The sequence below is a fragment of the Rhea pennata genome, chromosome 2, assembly GCF_028389875.1.
Source record: "Rhea pennata isolate bPtePen1 chromosome 2, bPtePen1.pri, whole genome shotgun sequence".
Lineage (NCBI taxonomy): Eukaryota > Metazoa > Chordata > Aves > Rheiformes > Rheidae > Rhea > Rhea pennata.
Genome location: NC_084664.1, coordinates 37841949 through 37860496, shown reverse-complemented (window position 1 = coordinate 37860496; position 18548 = coordinate 37841949). Strand labels below are relative to the sequence as shown.

General features: G+C 33.4%; 1 protein-coding gene across 3 annotated transcripts in view; it reads right to left on the bottom strand.

Annotated features, from left to right (window-relative positions):
• TAX1BP1 (Tax1 binding protein 1) overlaps positions 1-18548 on the bottom strand; it is a 68524-nt gene that overhangs the window by 29973 nt on the left and 20003 nt on the right. For all 3 annotated transcript variants that reach the window (XM_062569256.1, XM_062569258.1, XM_062569257.1), the window contains exons 3-5: positions 17234-17336; positions 13003-13190; positions 11647-11805 (exon numbers count right to left, since the gene is read on the bottom strand). In XM_062569256.1, the coding sequence (XP_062425240.1) occupies positions 11647-11805; positions 13003-13190; positions 17234-17336 (450 nt within the window). The remainder of the gene's footprint in view (positions 1-11646; positions 11806-13002; positions 13191-17233; positions 17337-18548) is intronic.

Sequence of the window (18548 nt, the reverse complement as noted above, 5' to 3'; positions counted from 1 at the left end):
TAAAACTATCAAATGTTTTTTGAATTAACACTAAAATATAGAAATACTACTTATTTCTAGGTTATATGCAAAAATAAAAGTCACTGTATATTTTATTCCTAATATCAAGGAACATTTCACAAACGCATCATCAGTTATTTCAAGTTTTAAGAAATATCTTGCACATAAATACTATGTGTATCGTTTCTGTATTTTTTTCAGTAATACCTGTAAGTTTACTATAAGACAAAAGATTACAATATGTACACTCTGAAATCATGCTTATATTCTAAACTATCCATTAATATAACAGGCAGAATAGCATTCACACATGGATTTGAACATTTAGTTTAGACAGTATCATGTTTATACAATTAAAATATTTTAAACATATTTAGAAAAGTAGAAAACGCTTTACATTACTCACTGCTTTCACTTCAGAGCATATGAAAAGCTACATTACAAGGAAGATAGTCCTTAGGTTTCCTCTCTTCTCTAAAATGAATGAAAAGCCCTTTTCAAACCACCAATATAGTATAAAAATATACTAAACATGCTATGTATACTGATTTTTTTCATCTTTGAACAATGCCAATTACCTACGATGTGGGCTCTATCCTAAAAGAGCACTAGAGAAATAAAAAATATGTAACTAAAGACTAAAAGGATAAGCAGTCAAGATCAAGATAAAAGAGGAAGATGCATTCTGAAATTCTGAACAGAAAAATTACATTTCAATTAGACAAGAATATCTTCTAAAAACTGGACTCATTCTTGTTCAGTCTGAAGCATGGGTACTATGGGGGAGGGTAGAAAAAGAATAAATAAATGGAAATTAACATGTCAACTCTTCCTACTGTTAAAGTGTACTAAAAATACTGTTCTTCATTGCCACAGGTTTCACTCTAGTTTTTCTAATGAGGAACGAAAGGAGTAAAAAAAATATGGAAAGTGATCTAGAATGGCCTACTACTAAAAAGACCAAAGAGGATGCCAGAGACACAGGAGAGAGTTGGGAAAGAGGTTCTTTAAATGAAAAGATCGTTTGCAAATCCAAACTGTAGAGGCTACAGATTTAGACCTACACTGAAAAACAGCAAGTGTACAATGCAAAGAGGCTCAACAAGCAGTTTCTGTTTTGGCATAAACATTCTGTTACACAGAGATTCCCAAATACTTCAGAGTGTGAGATAAAGACAGACAACTTTCAAGTTTTTTGGCCTTCTTTCTGCAAACTAAGCATGGACTGTCTAGCTGACTGACTGCAATCCTCAGTTCAGTCAGTTTTCAATCCACCTTACTAACCACTAACAACACTCCGTCAGTCTGTCTGTGAGTACGTTAAAGGAGATGGTGTCAAAAGCCTTTCTAAAGTCAAGGTAAAAAAAAAAAACAGCCACTGCTCTCCCCTCACTGCTCATCCACCGAGGCAATCTTCTCATCCCAGAAGGCCAAAAACACCCAACATTGACTTCCTTTCCAATATGACTTTGTTGGAAAGATGACAGATATAAAGCTACTGTGACTACAGCATTCATTATTCTTACTGCAGTAACGTCCATCGCATTCTGGGCAGTGGACAGTTAAATGTCATTTCCATCACAGTAAAAATCACTGGTCATCTTAAATAACTCTGAAAAATATTATTTTAATATAATGCTATTTTGTTGAGGAAAAAAGTTAAAAATACTAGAGTGGAGCACACATAACAAGAAAATATGTTAGTACTTTTGATGTCAAAATTCAGTAAAGTTCAACTTAATATCAATCATGACAGTTGCATGAATCGAAGCGTAAACAAGGTGAAGACAGACTGACCAATATGACTACAGCATGACCTACAGTATGTGTGCAGATGCTAAAGGTACAAGTTGTCTTTTTACTTTACAATTGGAAGATTAAAGCATTAGTTCACCTATTCATTTTTAAACAAAGCTTAATGCCCTGAGGCAATAAAACTATACTGTTACATCAGGAGAAAAATATTAACCAGAATTCATGGAGAACCCTACTGGCCAGATTCTAACTTAACTAACAATAAAATATAACGAGGGCTGTTTTTACTCATTAATTGTCAAAAATATGCTGCTAGTAAGTGTAATTAAGCTCTGCTTTTACAAACAGCTAAACAGAAGTTTGGGCAATATGATTTATTTTTTGGTAGGGGAATTGTGAGGGTGGCAAATAACTGATCTGATGTCTCCACTACTTCTTAAACTTGACACTAGCACACCATACAGATTTTAATTTTTGTTACATATACTACTTAAAAGGAAAGACGATTAATCCATTCCAACCGTTTGAACTCAAAATTGCTGTACAGACTTCTCAGAATTGCTAGTGTTTAAAGTAAGTAATAAAGAATTCTGAGAAGAAAGGCATCACGAATGCCTACTTTGTTGAAAACAGTGTTGGAGCAGAAGATATAATTTTTGAAAGGTTTTTATTTTTGAAGAGCCATCAGTTTCCTGCAACCAAAAACGCATTACTGTGGTGTAGAGAACGCAACGTATTTTAATTGAAGCCAGTATTCCAAGTAAAACTTACCATATAACTAGCAGTAACACATATTATAACTGCTTGCCCTTCCCCTGTGCAAGGGAGACTAATTATTTGCCCCTGTTTTGAAAGTAGTATAGTAAAAAGTCTATTTCAATGCATATCTGTGTTTTCTCTAAACACCACTTTGGCCTAACTGTGGCTGTTGTAACCCAAGTGCCTTCAAAAGAATTTAATCTGATACATTACATATACAAAACTGTACAAACAGTTCAAACAGCCTGCCAAAGGTAACATATATTAAAAGGAATTAATAGCCTGAAAAAATACACTCCACAAACTGCATTACAATTGATGCTGCTTTGCTAGTTATTCTAAAGGGACATGGTACTAAAATGTAAAAATTCCATACTTAACAGATTCTCACCTAATAAACTTGTTTAGATACAAATAAAGCCTACAGTTTTGAAAGAAAAAGGATTATTTTTTAGGAATGACTTGTTATTCTACAGCATTTTTAGCAATTCAATTTAGATGCTGCAATCCTAGTCTCCTATGCTCTGGTTCCAGTGGTTCCAGAGCCTGTAAAATTTAAAATGAATGCTCTTAGACTATTCTATTTGTACAGGGGACTATATTTTAGGAGTCAAAAGTGGAAGACTATAAAAACCACACTAACTACATGTACAACCTGTATTACACAGAAAAGATAATTATGAGAAATTAAGTAAACAGCAATTTAATCTACCTGGTGTGATATATACATTCTATATATACATATAATATTTTATATATGTAATATTTTATATTCATTATACTACTTTTTTCTACTCCTGTAACAGAAAGAAGAGTACAGTAGGAGTATAGATCATTTTAATGATCTAGTTCTAAAAAAATCTGACAATTTTAACATTATTTTTACCTTGGATCACTTCTTTTATCTAGGTTACAAATGCAGTACCCACTAACAGTTGTAAAAGCACTATGGACAGAGTGAGGAAATCAAACTACATAGCATGGACTAGAATAAGAAGCCAGAAATTACTTTAATCAGCTTCACTGCTGAAAAACAAAAGCTCCCAAAATAAAAAATCCCGTAATTATTAGTAGCCTCACTAATGAAACGTAACAAAGAAATTTAAGGTAGTTGTCAGGAGAATTTGTTTTCCCAGAATCAAAATGCCAATTTAAGAAGTTCCATGTGCTTTCAGATGGGGAGTGGGAAGAAAGATAAGGCATTGAAATCTTTTTATTATTCTAAAATAGAAAAGATTTTAAGAATGTTTTCCTAACAGAATCTTACTGTAATCATATGAAACACAGCTCCCCAAAAGCACTGTCATTATACATAATGTGATTTATTTATTTATAGTGTATTATACTAAGCTGCTGAAAGAACCAAGATTTTACTTCAAAAAGAGGCCTTTTAAACAAAAACAAACAAACAAAAACTTATCAGTGGCTTTAGCTATGCAAAAATCTAATCCAAAATACTTTGACTGAAACCTCTTAGAGCTTATAATGATAGCTTTATCTAAAGAACATATGAAGATCACGCCATGCCAGGCTAATGATATTTAAGTCTCAAAGCCTCCATACCAGTAACGGTAGTAAGTCTGCAACCAAACTGGACAGAAACTACAGTGTGAATTAATATCCCATACGAAATCTATGACCAATGTATAGGCCGATTTCTTTGATCCTATGGCTTCTCATTTATAAGTCTACCTCCTGCTCAGTAATGTTCACCTCGATACTCCACCACAAAATTTCAGTACCTTTTGACAGAGCACAGAAATCATAAAACTAATGTATATTTCAAGAACATTGCGAAACAACTAAAGAATGTCAGGGTTCCACTGAGATAAAGACTGTAAAATAAACTCAACTGTAAGATAGTCCTCCAGTAGCCAAGGGAACTAATTTGCTTCATACACTGTAGAGAACTCAGGGGGATCTAGCTGAACCACCTACAGAACCCTTTTGTTTATCCCACCGACATCATACCAGCTCCAACAGAAATACGTAACACACCTGGCTGATACCGGACTGTTACAGGACCTACGGGGACAGACAACGAGCACAACACTACCATCGCAGCCACTGCAAGATTTAACTGAATATCCTTATGATGCAACACCTGAATGTTCTGAAAGCAAAACTCCAGCAGTAATTTTTCCTCTCCAAAACAAAATTTAATCAAAGTAAAGCAGTAAACCAATCCCCAGTAAACTCAATGACATTAAGCTTTTTTCTTCATGACCATGATCAGCAACATAAATACTGCTTTAAAAGCACACACCACATCCACACACAGTATCCTAGTCCAACACTTACTGTGTTTCATGACAGCCCATATTTATGACATTTAAATGGATGAGGTGGAAAAAGCCACAGCACCTGGCAGAAAAGGTAGTTCTGGCCTTGAAGTCACTACATAAGCCTTTAAAAGAAGTATTGTTTTGAATGTAAGGATGTTTTGATTATGGTACAAGAGGCTAAAGAATAAAGCCTCTCCTTTCAACAGTAAACACAGGTCATCATTTTCCACAAAAAAAAGTAGATATAACTTTGAAAGATATCTACACAGGAAAGAGTGCATCTACAGATGCTGAAAAGAGTACATAATGAAAACAGAGCTTAATCTTCATGATTCTGGAACTGGTAATTAGTATTCCAAAAATTAATAAAACAGTAGTAATTTAAATATGTTAATCTATTCAACTGATACTGTTAAACAGAATACATACTATGTGCCTCTCTTCAAACTTAAGGCTCAACTCTGCAAATGTTCATCTAAGTATCATCAATCATCTTTTGGTGTCATAAATGCTACAGACATGTAAATTTTCTGAAGAGGGTAGATAATACCACACATTTATAGACACACTTACTATGATTTTTGTAGTAAGTGTTTGCATTCCAAGATGTAAATCTCTCAAAATTTCTTATAATTCCCACAGAATACTATCACTTCTGCAAACGGTCATTCCCATGAATAAATAATTTGAACTAAAGTGCAAGCAGCATGCTTATCCAAAACACTTTATAATATCCCAAATAGGTAGATCTGTCTATCCAGTGAAATAGATTTCACTAAATCAATGCAAGGAGTGTCATAAAATATAAATAAATTAAAAAAGCAGTCACTAAAACAGTTAAAAACAGATTTTTTCTTCATGAGATGTTTACAGAATCTAGCGGTGCTGTAATTGCTGGTGCCAGCACAAGTAACTGAATTTCCATTCGTGTTTTTAAATCATTATCATTTTAATATTTCCCATGTTAAAAAAAGAAAAAAAAAGGAAGAAAAAAGAACACCACCCTGACCTATCATTTTTAGGATATGCACTACACAAACAAAATATTCCACATCTTGATTTTAAAAAGCAGGGAAAAATTGCTTGATTCATTTACTTTTTTGCACATAGTCTGAACTTGGTAGCTTGTACTGCAGATACAAATTTATTAAGACAGTAAATTAATTTCTGCCTCAATTTATGCCAACATCATGCATATGGAAACACTATCCAAATACCTACAGGACCAAAGAATGAACAGTTAGTCTGTAAGCCTGCTCCTTCAGACCTAAGCTAAACATTTAAGAAAACCACACTGTAACATTATAGATACCAATTCGGAAGTATTTTCTGCCCACTAGAGGGAGACAACAGATTGCAAAAGAATCAGATTTGCAAGCTCTGCTCCCTCTACAGACTTATAAAACCTGTAGTTACAAAATTCAACAGCAGCAGTGTCAAAAGAGCAAATGGATGAAAGACTGATATAATGATTGAAGTATGTTTTTCTTACATATGGTTTAAGTACCCACTGTAAAATTGGTACACAAAGACTAAAAATGTATATTTTTTGTATTTACATACACTGATAATATATACTCATAATACTGTGTATAAAATTACACATATTTATAAATTATGTAACAACTATACAGGTATTTTCAATATATATATGCAAATATAAATTTAAGTGTTATTTTGCACTGTATTTTCTTCAACTTTTCCAAAACAAAAATACATTTTCACATAAAAGAATTAAGTTACATAAGCCTAATAAATCCCCCAGTGATTGACATACTTAAGTATATATCAGTGATCTCAGTAGGAAACAAGCAAAAAGGAGTTTAAAGGTTGAAAACAATTCAGAACATTTTTGGTGACTGTGTACTATACGGCATCTCCTTAATTAAAATAATTGTAACAAATGACTACACGGTTAAGATAATACTGTTATATTAGTAGAGTTGCAAACCGTATATACAACAACCACTCCAAAAAGCAAATATATTATCAAAGAATATCATCCCAGCAAAAAATGAACTCAAATACTAATGGAAAAGAAAAGAGGAGACATTTCTGAAATACTTCCAATACCTTCATATTTACTCTTAACTCCCACACAGAATAGTAGCAGGTAAGGTAAACCTTTACATTTTGTGCAATCTAGCTTCACAGCATGTGGGGGGTGCCCAGGCATGGTTAAATTGGCATAAAAAATTCTGCAAAGGAACACAAAGCTCTTTCCAGGAGACTCAAAAGGGGTGTGTATGGAGGGGAAGGGGCAGGAAGAGAGAAGCGAGAAAGACAAAGACTTCACATGCCAGAATCCAGCTCTGAAGGTTATGATTCTATTCTTGCCATAAGCTGTTGTCAAAATCACTACATATTAGGCCTACAGCCAGAGAAGAGGAAAAGATCAACCTAAAACTTAAGAGATGGAAGGTTTGTCCCAAGTTCTGCTGTACCCTAAGCTTATTTTATTAGGATGTAATGGTAATAACCATAACATGCAAATTGTATGAATTATCTGTCAGAATATTACGTAAAAATCCATACTGCTTTGTGCATCTGTGATCTATTGAAAGAAAACACAAACACATCAGGTCTCCACTTGAAACATGTAAAGTTTCCCAAAGTGTGCTCTGTATGCTGTGGTATATACACATAAAGTTCATCACCTTTTCTATATAAAGAATTTAGACCAATGAAATTGCCAAAACAGCCAAGTGCCTCCTCTTGTGCCTATCCACTTCCAGCACAGAGCCAGGAACTTTGCATGAAAAGCAGTAATGGGGCAGAAGGGCATGCTCCCCCTGAGCACAAACACTGGTTAGCACAGAGCAGAGTCTTACAAATACTCATTTTCTGTGATGATGGTGATGACAACCTGAGCAAACCATGCCTGTAAAATCATGAAGGTAGAGAGCAAAATACAAACAAATATACAGGTATCTACCTAAGCCTGACAAAATTAAAAACACCGTAGCAGATCAAAACCTTTAGAGACAAAAAGCAGCTTCAAATACTGAAACATGTACGACTTGAAGTAGTAATACATTGTTAGGGTTGCAGAAACACTGTTCCTTGTCCTGAATTCATTTGTTCCTTACTCTATTTTTGGCAGGAAGTGAGATGGAAATCTTGTGAGAGCAACAAAAAACTGCATGTCTCCTAAATAGCAACAACACTATTAGCAAACCAAAATCTCTAGTTTGTCATGGCAGTGGCCCCTAGTCTGAAGGGATACATATGAATACAAGGACTCAATTGTTTTTGAAGTAGAGAAATGAGAATCTTTGTATCATCATAAACACATTTTATGCATATAGTCCAATACTTAAACATGAAACCTCTGACTGTTAAACCTGCATACATTTAACTTAGTTACACTATCTTCGGGGGGGGGGGGGGGGGGGGGAGGGGGGAGGCACCACTTACTTTCAGCTTGCTTCTTCCTAACGAGAGCCCCAAACAGCCTGAAAGAACTACTTACAAAGCACTGCAAATAGTCACAAAGCAGAGACAGAAGATGACACTTCTACTGCCCAGAACTCTATGCCAGCAGTTTGGTGGGGGGAAGGAAGCAAATGTGGGAGGGAAATAGTAACCTGGATATAGCTGTGTCTGTCAATGGATATCTGCATCAGGAAACCCATGCTTCTACATTTCTTTCTAACTATTTGCAAAAACAAAGAATTGATAAAAAGAAAAAAAAAAGTCCGTAAGAAAAAGCATCCTAAAAGCATAAACAAACATGAATACAAGGTGTGAATTTATTAAAGTATTAACAAAATTTTCATATTATGAACTTGGAGCTTGTATATCAAGAACATAAGCTGTATTTGCTACATTGTGCTGCAGTAAGATAATTTACTCATCTATTATGACTCCTTGCCACACAATCCAAAATTTGTTAAATTTAGTTATAAAAATACTGGGTAGCTTAATCAAAAGCCAAAGATACATTCGCATTATTTGTCTAGAAGAAATTATGAGTAAGTTTTCCAAGAAGTGCGAAAAAAATTTGCCTGGTATTTAATATGGAAGGGTTCATGACTCCAGGACCTCTTTATCAGCACAAAAGTGCTAATAATAAATAGCGGTTGCTAACACACCAGCAGTATAAACAGCTTTTCATTCACATATAATAAAATATATCTATACATAAATACCCATGTCCTTCACTTATACCAATTCTGCTTTTTAAATACAATATATGCACTAGTCTTGTATTCTATAGGGCTTTTTGATAAAAGGAATACTATTTGTGGATTTCTTCGCAAAAAGTAGTTGCAAAAAAAATGGTAGTAAGAGATTGTCTACGAATGCAGCTTAGTTTTAACAGAAATTAAGATTTCCACTACTTATAGCTTCTTAAACTACAAAGGCAATGGTATTTAGTTCAGTGTTTATACTCTATTTGCTTATACGAACTATTTTGTTTTAATAATTGTTTATCATTAACTTAACATTCCCTAGAGTATATTGAATGAGGTTTTCTAAATCTTTAAGTATTCGGAGTTCTATAGCAGAATAAATTTAAATCTTTTTAAAAGTCTTAAAGCAATTAGTTCTACTTCTTATCTATTTATATAATATAACTGAGAGCATAACTAGAAACTATCCACATGCAACAGGAGAGCACTGACAAAAAACACTGAAGTACTTAGAACAATCATTCTTTAACTTAAAGGCTAAGACAAAACAGTCTACCTCACAATAAGTACATGCTGTCATACAGAATTTAAATATATTTTGATTACTTAGCATTTCAAGGTTATCCTTCCTGGGTTTTTTTTAAATGGATGAATTAATGCATTTTTTTTAAATTTATTGGCTATGATAATTATTTATGTCACATGAACCTGACTAATTTAGCTGCTTTTAAAAAAAAAAAAAACAATGAAAGTAAAGACTTAGTTATTTTAATTAAGTTCTGTATAATTGCTGCACAGGAATCTTTTTGTTCTCAGCAAAGATAAATGATACATTCCCTTCATCTGCAGCTATACCTTAAGTACTGGAAAAGGGAGGTAAGGAGGAGGAGCAAGATAGAAAATCAGGTTTGGAAAGGTTGAATAGAAAGTTGTGTATGAAGCATATTTGATTAACCTGCTCATCAAGAATTTTAATTTACTGTACCTGATTTAGTGAAATCAAATTTTAATTTTCAATAGCAACACAAGATTTATATTCTGCTTATGTAGATAAATGAGAAAAGTTTCAACTCAGCTGAAAATTTTAAAAAGGTTAAAAACAGAATGGAACATTAAAGAAGCTAATTTGCGAAGATTTGAGGGAAAAAAAAACACTGTAGTAATTAGAAAACTTCTATTGTATTGTAGATAAAGAATAGTATCAGCCTCAGGTTAGTCTTCCCCTTCATATTTACTTAGCTGAGCCATGAACAGAAGTTCTTCACACTGCATCACCATTTGAACATAATATAAGGCAATAATATAAAATACTCCTGATACTAAATTTTGATGACTAAATCTTAGTGTCTTAAGGTTAAAGATGAGGTTTCTTGGGTCTAAACTCATAGGTACATGCAAAGTATTAGAACAGTTTAGTTCTTATACAGTCTCTCTGTATATGATATATTGCTACCCAGCTGTCAAAAATCTAATTTGACAAGTTGTTTTTAAAAATGAGTAGAGGTAACAAGTATTAGAATTCACAATTTTCAAACACTTCTTAAATGAGAACCTCAGATAACAGCAAAAGGTGTCTATGTAGCTCATTCAGTTTTACCCACCAAGCTCTCAACTGAAACATCAAGCAAATTCATAAAATGCTTACTTAAAAGGATTGAATTCTACTCTTATTTAAGTTGGCCTTCAAAATTCTTGAAATTAAAATAATTTTTATAAGATTTAAACCTTTTAAAACTGATTTTAGCCTTTTATTTTCCCTTAAGTTCTAGTATCTACCCATTCCACTGACTGTTCAAAAGCAAGCTACAAAGTTTCAACAGTTTCAAATTCCTACAACAAATTCCTTTCTCTTAAAGGTGTACCATGCAGAACTGCTGACATATACATACTAGTATTTAGAAATAGCCTATTAACTGCTGTCTACAGCTAAATTATATAGGCTTTATTACTTCAAATTGGTCCATGTCACCACCTCCCTCCCATATGTTTTTAATCTTCTCTTAAAAGTTGTTTTTTAAAAAGCAGCAGCTTAAAAATGGATTAAGTCTGACTCTTGTTATACCTTTCACTATATTACTACATTTCCTCCTTACCATATGTAGAAGTTCCAAATTAAACTTGCTCAGGTTTTGGCTATATATTCCAATACCAATTAACATTGTAAGCTTATTTTTAGGTTTGCTCTTCTTTCTTCCCCTCTCTAAAATGTTCAGATCTTTGTGAAGCCCTTTAGAGAAATCAATTACTTTTTACTCTTTGTACGCTCTAGCAGTAGCATTCCTTGTTAAGTCTTAAGGTGTGTTTACAGTACCAATTTTTTTCCCCCTTTTCCAATACTGTATGTTCTTATATAATTACTTCTTAATGGGCGTTACTTGAAAAGTCTTCCTTCATTTTTAACTATCGTAAGCAAACTTTAAACTATCAACTACTTTCCACTATGAATTCCACAATTAAATGTCAAACATCTGGTAACAGCTGTCATCGATTATCTTACCAAGCCTGGTACCAAAAGCCTTAAATATTTTAAACATTTTACGACATAAAAGGAATAGTGGCAGGAGGTTAATAGGAACTGACCTATTCTAGTGTAAATGTCTATCCAACTGCTGAGGGTTTTTGATAGCTGATTTTCACCCAGTTTAATTGGTTCTTAAAAAAAGGAGGATTACAGACATTATGCATCAGCTTTCATCAGTTATACAACTAACCTTTTGCTCTGTTTGCAGTTGGTCACATCTCTGCTTTTCATGGTTAAGTTCTTTTTCCAGTCTCTCAACTTGATCTCTGAGTTGTGCAGTTTCCTTTTCCAGAACAGCAGTTACCTTTAACAGCTCTTCTTTTTCTTTTATTATTTTTTCAATTTTAAACTGTAAAAACAAAAACATTCTTTTGATAATTTTTCTCCCCAGGATTCCTATTAAATAAATGGATGACTAGTTACTCCTACATTTGAGTAGAAGCACAAAACGTGCATTTTCTGGCTAGAGTTATTTTAGCTTTCTTTTTCCCCAACTTTTAATTTCTTTTTAATTTTTTAAATGACTAGTACCACATCACCATTAGAAAGCACATTTTGTAGCATCTTTATTTATACTTAAGTTTTTCCTCCTTAAGAGAAGTGCTTTTACTGTTCCCAAGTGACTACATTGTGGAAGAGCTAATTAAGATGATGACAGCTTGGTGAAAAAAGGCTGCTGAGTGTAGACACACACATTAAAACAATGTTTGAGGAATTTCACAAAATACCAAATGCATACATAGCCAGAAGGAAGGACAGACACATAAGCTGGGATAATCACAAAGGTTTGGAAGTTTTTTTCTTCAGTTTTAGCACTATGAGCATATACTCCAAGACTGGAGAAGCAAAAATATTCCAGCTGTATCTCTGTACAAAATATCTTGTTCCTAAATTTTAAAAATTATAAATCAAATACTTGTATACCTGTGCATAAAGGCAACTGAAAGAAGGATAAACCATCTGATGGCAGACTAAGGAGAAAGCACAGAGTAGTTTTCCAATAAATAACTCATACAATCAATTTTTTAAAAAGTAGGTTTCAGCCTATGAAATATCAAGTAAGTGGAAATGTCCTGACTTTGGATGCAAGCATAAAATCTAACAATATCAATTTAGCAAAAATGACAGCCAGAACACTGCTTTAAGAAAATGAGCCATTCTAACTCACTTAGGCACCTGCAATTATTCAACTGAAGAGTCCTGGAAACTGAACTGTGTACAACTACAAGCATACTAGTTATTTTTGCCTTACAATGAGCACCCTTTTACACAAAAAAATATTTTTTCTCCTCCCTCCTCCAAACAGGAAGCTATATTTGAAACATGGGCTTATTTATTTTGTTGACCAGTGTAGATGGGAGAGAGGAACAACTCTTACGGTTTCTCAGCCGATCCTCACTGCAATACCGTACCTGTAACTAGTTTAAATATTTACTCATTTAACCTGGAAGCAGCCTGCAGGTTCATCTATCAAATATGAAATAAAAAGCTAAAAGCACATATAAGTAAGGAGATAGGTAACGCTTTAAAAATTGGTGAATCAAACCTCAAGTAGTCCAGCTTTTGTAGTCACGACTAACATATCAGAGTTGCCTTCGTCTTCCATAGTGAGCAATTCTTCAACAGGAGAAGAAGTACGAAACTGAAAAGGTGTGCTTGCTCCACGGATCTCTCCTTTGTGTGTCACATAACAGAACTGGTAAAATTCTCCATCATCATTTGGTAGATAATATCCTATCAAAATAAATTTGCATTTAAAGAACCAACCATACAGAACCATACAGAAATAGATTTATTATGTAAGTCCCCATCTGGAAATACATTATCAGATTACGTATGACTTAAAATAGCTTTCATACTCATTACCTTACTGAAGCACAAAAACTGTCAAACAGTAGAAGGAAAAGCCATCATATTTAATTAAAAGTCATCATAGTTAATTCCCCCTCAACACATTCTCCTAGCTTTTATTATTATAATACGACATGAAGGCCTAAAAGAATATTGGGTAAATGGTGCTATATATATATATACACACACATCACCTTGTAATACATTAGATAATAGCTGCTGAATCTATGTATATGAAGTAGATTCAGTCATCAGCAATGAGAAGCCCTGAAGTTCTGAACATGGATTGGGATTGCATTGTTACATGACTATTGCACAAACTGCCTCCCCAATCACTTATTCTATAAAATCAAAAACAAGAAATAAAGACAGAACAAAAAAACAAAACAAAACAAAAAAAAAAACCAGACAAGTAGCCTGCAATTTTACCAGGTTCAGGTTTGAATAGATCTCATGAGCTGCAAGTATTGATGGAAAGGAAAAATAAAGACTTAACTAAGACTATTTTTTGAAACTGAGAAAAAACATTTTATTCTAGTTTTGTCTAAGGAAAGAACGAATTCTCTCTCTCTTATAGCTATGTAATACTACATACAAATACTAGCAGATTATCTCAGAGGGAATGCTGCCCACTATACCTTCACCATCAAGCCCCTTGCCTCACCTGAATTCACATGCCTGTTAAATATGTTAACATGCATGTTAAATAATTATTTCCAGAACTAATGAGATTTTTACCTTTACCAGCAAATCCAAAAAACTCCTCAATTTAATGCTAATAAAACCTCCTGGTTTGATTTAGAACACTGAATTAGCAGACACCTTAAACAGCCTGAAGATACCAGCATACTCCTCATCTAATATTTGACCTAATGAGTCCACTTTTTAAAAAAATAATACCCAGTGGCAGGTATTGTCACCCATTTCTGTCCATATTTCATCACAATTTAATCCTTCTATTTATCCTTCTATTACCTTTCTTATCATTAAATTCCACACATCAACTGTCTATTACTCCTAGAAAAAGATGTTGAATGCAGTGAAATCTTAAGTGTTTTCTCATGAATAGATTTTACGAGGCTGTATTTACAAACACACACACACACCCCGTTTCCTCATTCTATCAGCTTATGTAAAATTTTGCTTTTTATTTTGCTCGGAGATGAGAAAGACACAAAAAATGTGTGAGAAGAAAGCATAATCTACATTTCTGAAGTCACTTTTAAGCGAGACTCAAAATAATGCAATCTACATATAAACAATAATCTTCTCTAGGCCTGATAAAATTCTAGTGGCAGTTAATATAAGTGAATGGAGAAATCCAGTAATTTCTTTCATGTGCCCTCCAAGATGTTCCTTCAGTTCAGAGTCAAGTGTGACATCAGAATCCCTATTTTAACCGATATGTCTAACTTTTACTCCAGACTCCTGTAAGATTTTTCACGGTACTCTTATATACATTGATATTACACAACACTTCATATTTTCATTGGCTCTTCTACTTTATTAAATGTGCCTCAGGGAAGAATATGTCAGTATCAAAAATTAAGGATTCTGTACTTTTGGACCTGACAAAATTTTCCTACATAAAACTGCAGTTTTAAGTCCCTTTTACTTGATTTAATGTTTAAATAAGGTGGAGCTACAAAGAAATTGATTCAGAACAATTTATCCTGCAGTTCCAGAAAGTTTTTAAATTGGTTCAAGTTCATTTTAAGATGTCTTAAAATCTTTTTTCGGGTGTCAAATACATACTGGAGAGAACAAAGTACTGTTAGTGTTTTTCCCTCAGCATGCTTATTTGTTCATGTAAAAATACTTAAAGCATGCTGCACAACAGTACTATTTATCTCAGATTATTAAAGCTTACGGGAGGTTAATTATCTCATCTCAGAAGTGTTAAAATATCTCAAACACAACAAGGAGACTGTTTGAATGGAGATTTGGTAACTCTATAAAAATCATGGACTTTGAGCAAGGAATGTAACAGATGATACCATATTTAAGTTATATCACACAGGAAAACACTGGATAACTCAAAGGACTGGTATCAGGATATGGAGCCCTTTGTTTCTACATTGCTTCTAGACTGAATCCAATCCAGCATCATTCATTCTTAGCTAGTGCATTTTTGATAACTGTAAAATAAATAGATGACTTTTTCCTCAGTTTCTACAGGAGACATACACATTTCACAGATTTCAAAGTTATTCATGTGATCCAAATATTTTACTATCATTTTATATGATCAAAGCTAACAAAAAAATTGACTTGGAAGTAAGAGAAAGAACAGCAAATCACTCAAGCTATTATTATTCACAGCTGCAAGCAAATCCATCATTTTTAATACGTCAACCAACCAATCCAGTAGCCTTCTGGACTTTGATACTCCATTAGAAGCAATATATACATATACAAAGAGTAAAGCCAACTGCAAAAAAACAAAAAATACATGATGCTACATAAAACTCTAGTAGTACATAAAATAAGCATTAGGGAAATTGATTGGAGGTGCTTTTTTTTTTTTACATGCAGGTTTGTAAATTTACACGCATGTGTAGATCCATAATATCCAAAAAGTTTTACACATTGACTTTATTAAAAGTACCATCTCTTTATCTCTGTTCTAAATCTGTCATCCAGTAGCTTACACTGACAGCTCCTCCTACTTATTTATGTATTAATAAAAAATAAAAATCTACTCATGCCATGAGAAGCTCTCCTAGATTTTACAAACACCTGTCATAGCTCATTATTTCCTTTTCCCAGGCTGAAAAGCCTGACAGAAGGAAGTTCTGAAAGACATCTAGTCCAACTTCCCACTCAAAAATACAGTGCTGCCAGCATCTGATTGGGTCTGCTGTGAATGTGCCTAGTCAAGTCTGTGGAATCCCATCCTCCCAAACCTTGCTGGAATAACTGTTTGAGTGCTGCACTACTTCCTCTTGGTGGTAAAGTTCTTCCTAACACTGAAGCTAAGCTTCCCAGGCTGCAACTCATAGTCACCATCTCTTTTTGTATCATCTGCCACTAATGAGAAGAGCTTGACTATGATCTTTGCAACTACAGGTTAAAACACTGCATAACAGCATCTTTATGCATAAGTTTTCTTAATTTTGATCTTCTTGTTGCTCTTTGCTCATTTTCTAGTTTATTAGATTTTTTTTTGAGACTGGGGGGAGGGAGAAAAATCTCATCTTCACAATAGTGTTGAACACGTAGGTATACTACAGCTCTGTACTGTTTCATTCTTTTTTAAAAAAAAAAAAGTGTTGGGGAGGGAGAGTGGACAGAAAGTTTGCTACTGATCACCGAGCAGATGTTTTCCTACAACTAGTATAGAACTGACATCACATTCTTGAAGAGTAATTTTAATTCAAAGTCCCTCATAGTGGGTTATTTTATATTTACCTATATTTAATTTCACCAGTTATTTTATCAATTTCTCACAAATAAAAGGTTCTCTCGTCATCTGCATTATTTACCCCCTTTTTCCTTGACAGGACTATTTAAAAATAAATTTTAAACACTATTATCAATGTAAATACAGACAATATAAAGACACAATGTTTTAAGACATACCAAAATTTTAAAATCCTAACAATGATTAAATAAAGTCACTTTCTGTGTTTGAACAGTTTCCATCCCACAGAGCTTCTTTCCACCGCTCATGAATATCCTCTGCTGCTATGCAAAAATACACCATCATACACTTACAGTTTTTTCACATTTAAAAATCAGAACAGACTTGACATAGGTGACAACAACAAAAACTCAAAAAGCACACAGAAGGTGTGCATGAAAAATTCTCTTCCAATTTGTTTTTAAAAATCTAAAGCTGTTACTCAGTATTTTAACCTATAGTTTTAAAAACTATGAAAGCTAGCAAATACAGGTAGATACTGTATTATTTAGTATATACCTACCTTGAAATGTCAGTACACAATTAACAGTCGATCCTTCCGTGTAATTTTCTGGCATAGGTGACCAAAGAAACGTGTAATAATCTCTTGCAGTACTCCAACCAACCTACAATAAAATAAACCACAACAAAAAAGAAAACATTAAGAAGAAGAATTTGTAATGCACAGTTAAAGATAGCATGATCTGACCTTTACAACATGCTGTAATATGTTTATTTCAGCTTCAGCATGCAATAAAAAGATATTTAACAATGTTTACAAATCAAGAATATTTTAACAAGCCTGTCAAAGATTTAGCATGAATTTTATTAAGCTTGTTACCTAAGGCAATAAATGAGTCTAAGGCAATAAAAAGGTCTATATAAATTAAAACACCAGACAGTTTTCACTGTACATTAAACTACTATTTGGTATAGCATATTTAATTTCTTCTATAAATACACATTCGTATATTGAAAAAGTGGAAAAGATTAATTCAGAAGTTTATAGTAAGATGTTCTTAAACATCTTATGCAAGTTCTGCCAACGTTGACTGTTTCTGACCACAATCCAATAGTCAGATCAGAAAACAAAAAGCTTTTAATGAAAAGGATGGAGAAGACAGCTATATTTTTGAACTTAAAATGCCAAATTTGACAGTCCTATGACTAGCAGTATTTTGACAGCTTCTGAAATGCAGTACCAAAACCCAGCATTCACTGGAATGCAAACGCTTCCTTACATACATGCTAAGTCTGCAGGACTTATATATGTATATAAAAATACGTGTACACATACACACTTACTGGCTTAACATATATGTTAAGTCTATATATTACATATACACACACCCACACACCCCAAAAGCCTTGTCAAAAGGTTGGTGCAATATGATTTATCAGTAACTGAGTATGCTGTCTTGGAAGTGTTACAATAAGGAAAGGGGACAAACGGCCTACCAACTTTCTCAGAGAAAATCTTCTTCCAAGAGTTATTTTAAGAGGAAGAACCAATCAAGATTTCTACTACACCAGAAGACAAGACCTCTAAACTTTAACATCATGTCATATCTTCCCTTATAAAAGAACACAAAATAATATATATTAATATATGCATGTAATACCTGAATTTATATGCATAAATATATTATTAAATATAGTACTAATGTATTTTGAAAGGAATTAAAAGCTGTCAAATCCTTAAAACTCAGTTCTTCTGTTGCTGTTCTCATTTCCTGTAAAAATGTCTCTGAACTAAATGTAATTAATTGCAAATAATTCCATAGCTGCCTATTACAAAGTCATTTCTTCAATTTCTATTAATAAGTGTAGCAGTAGCT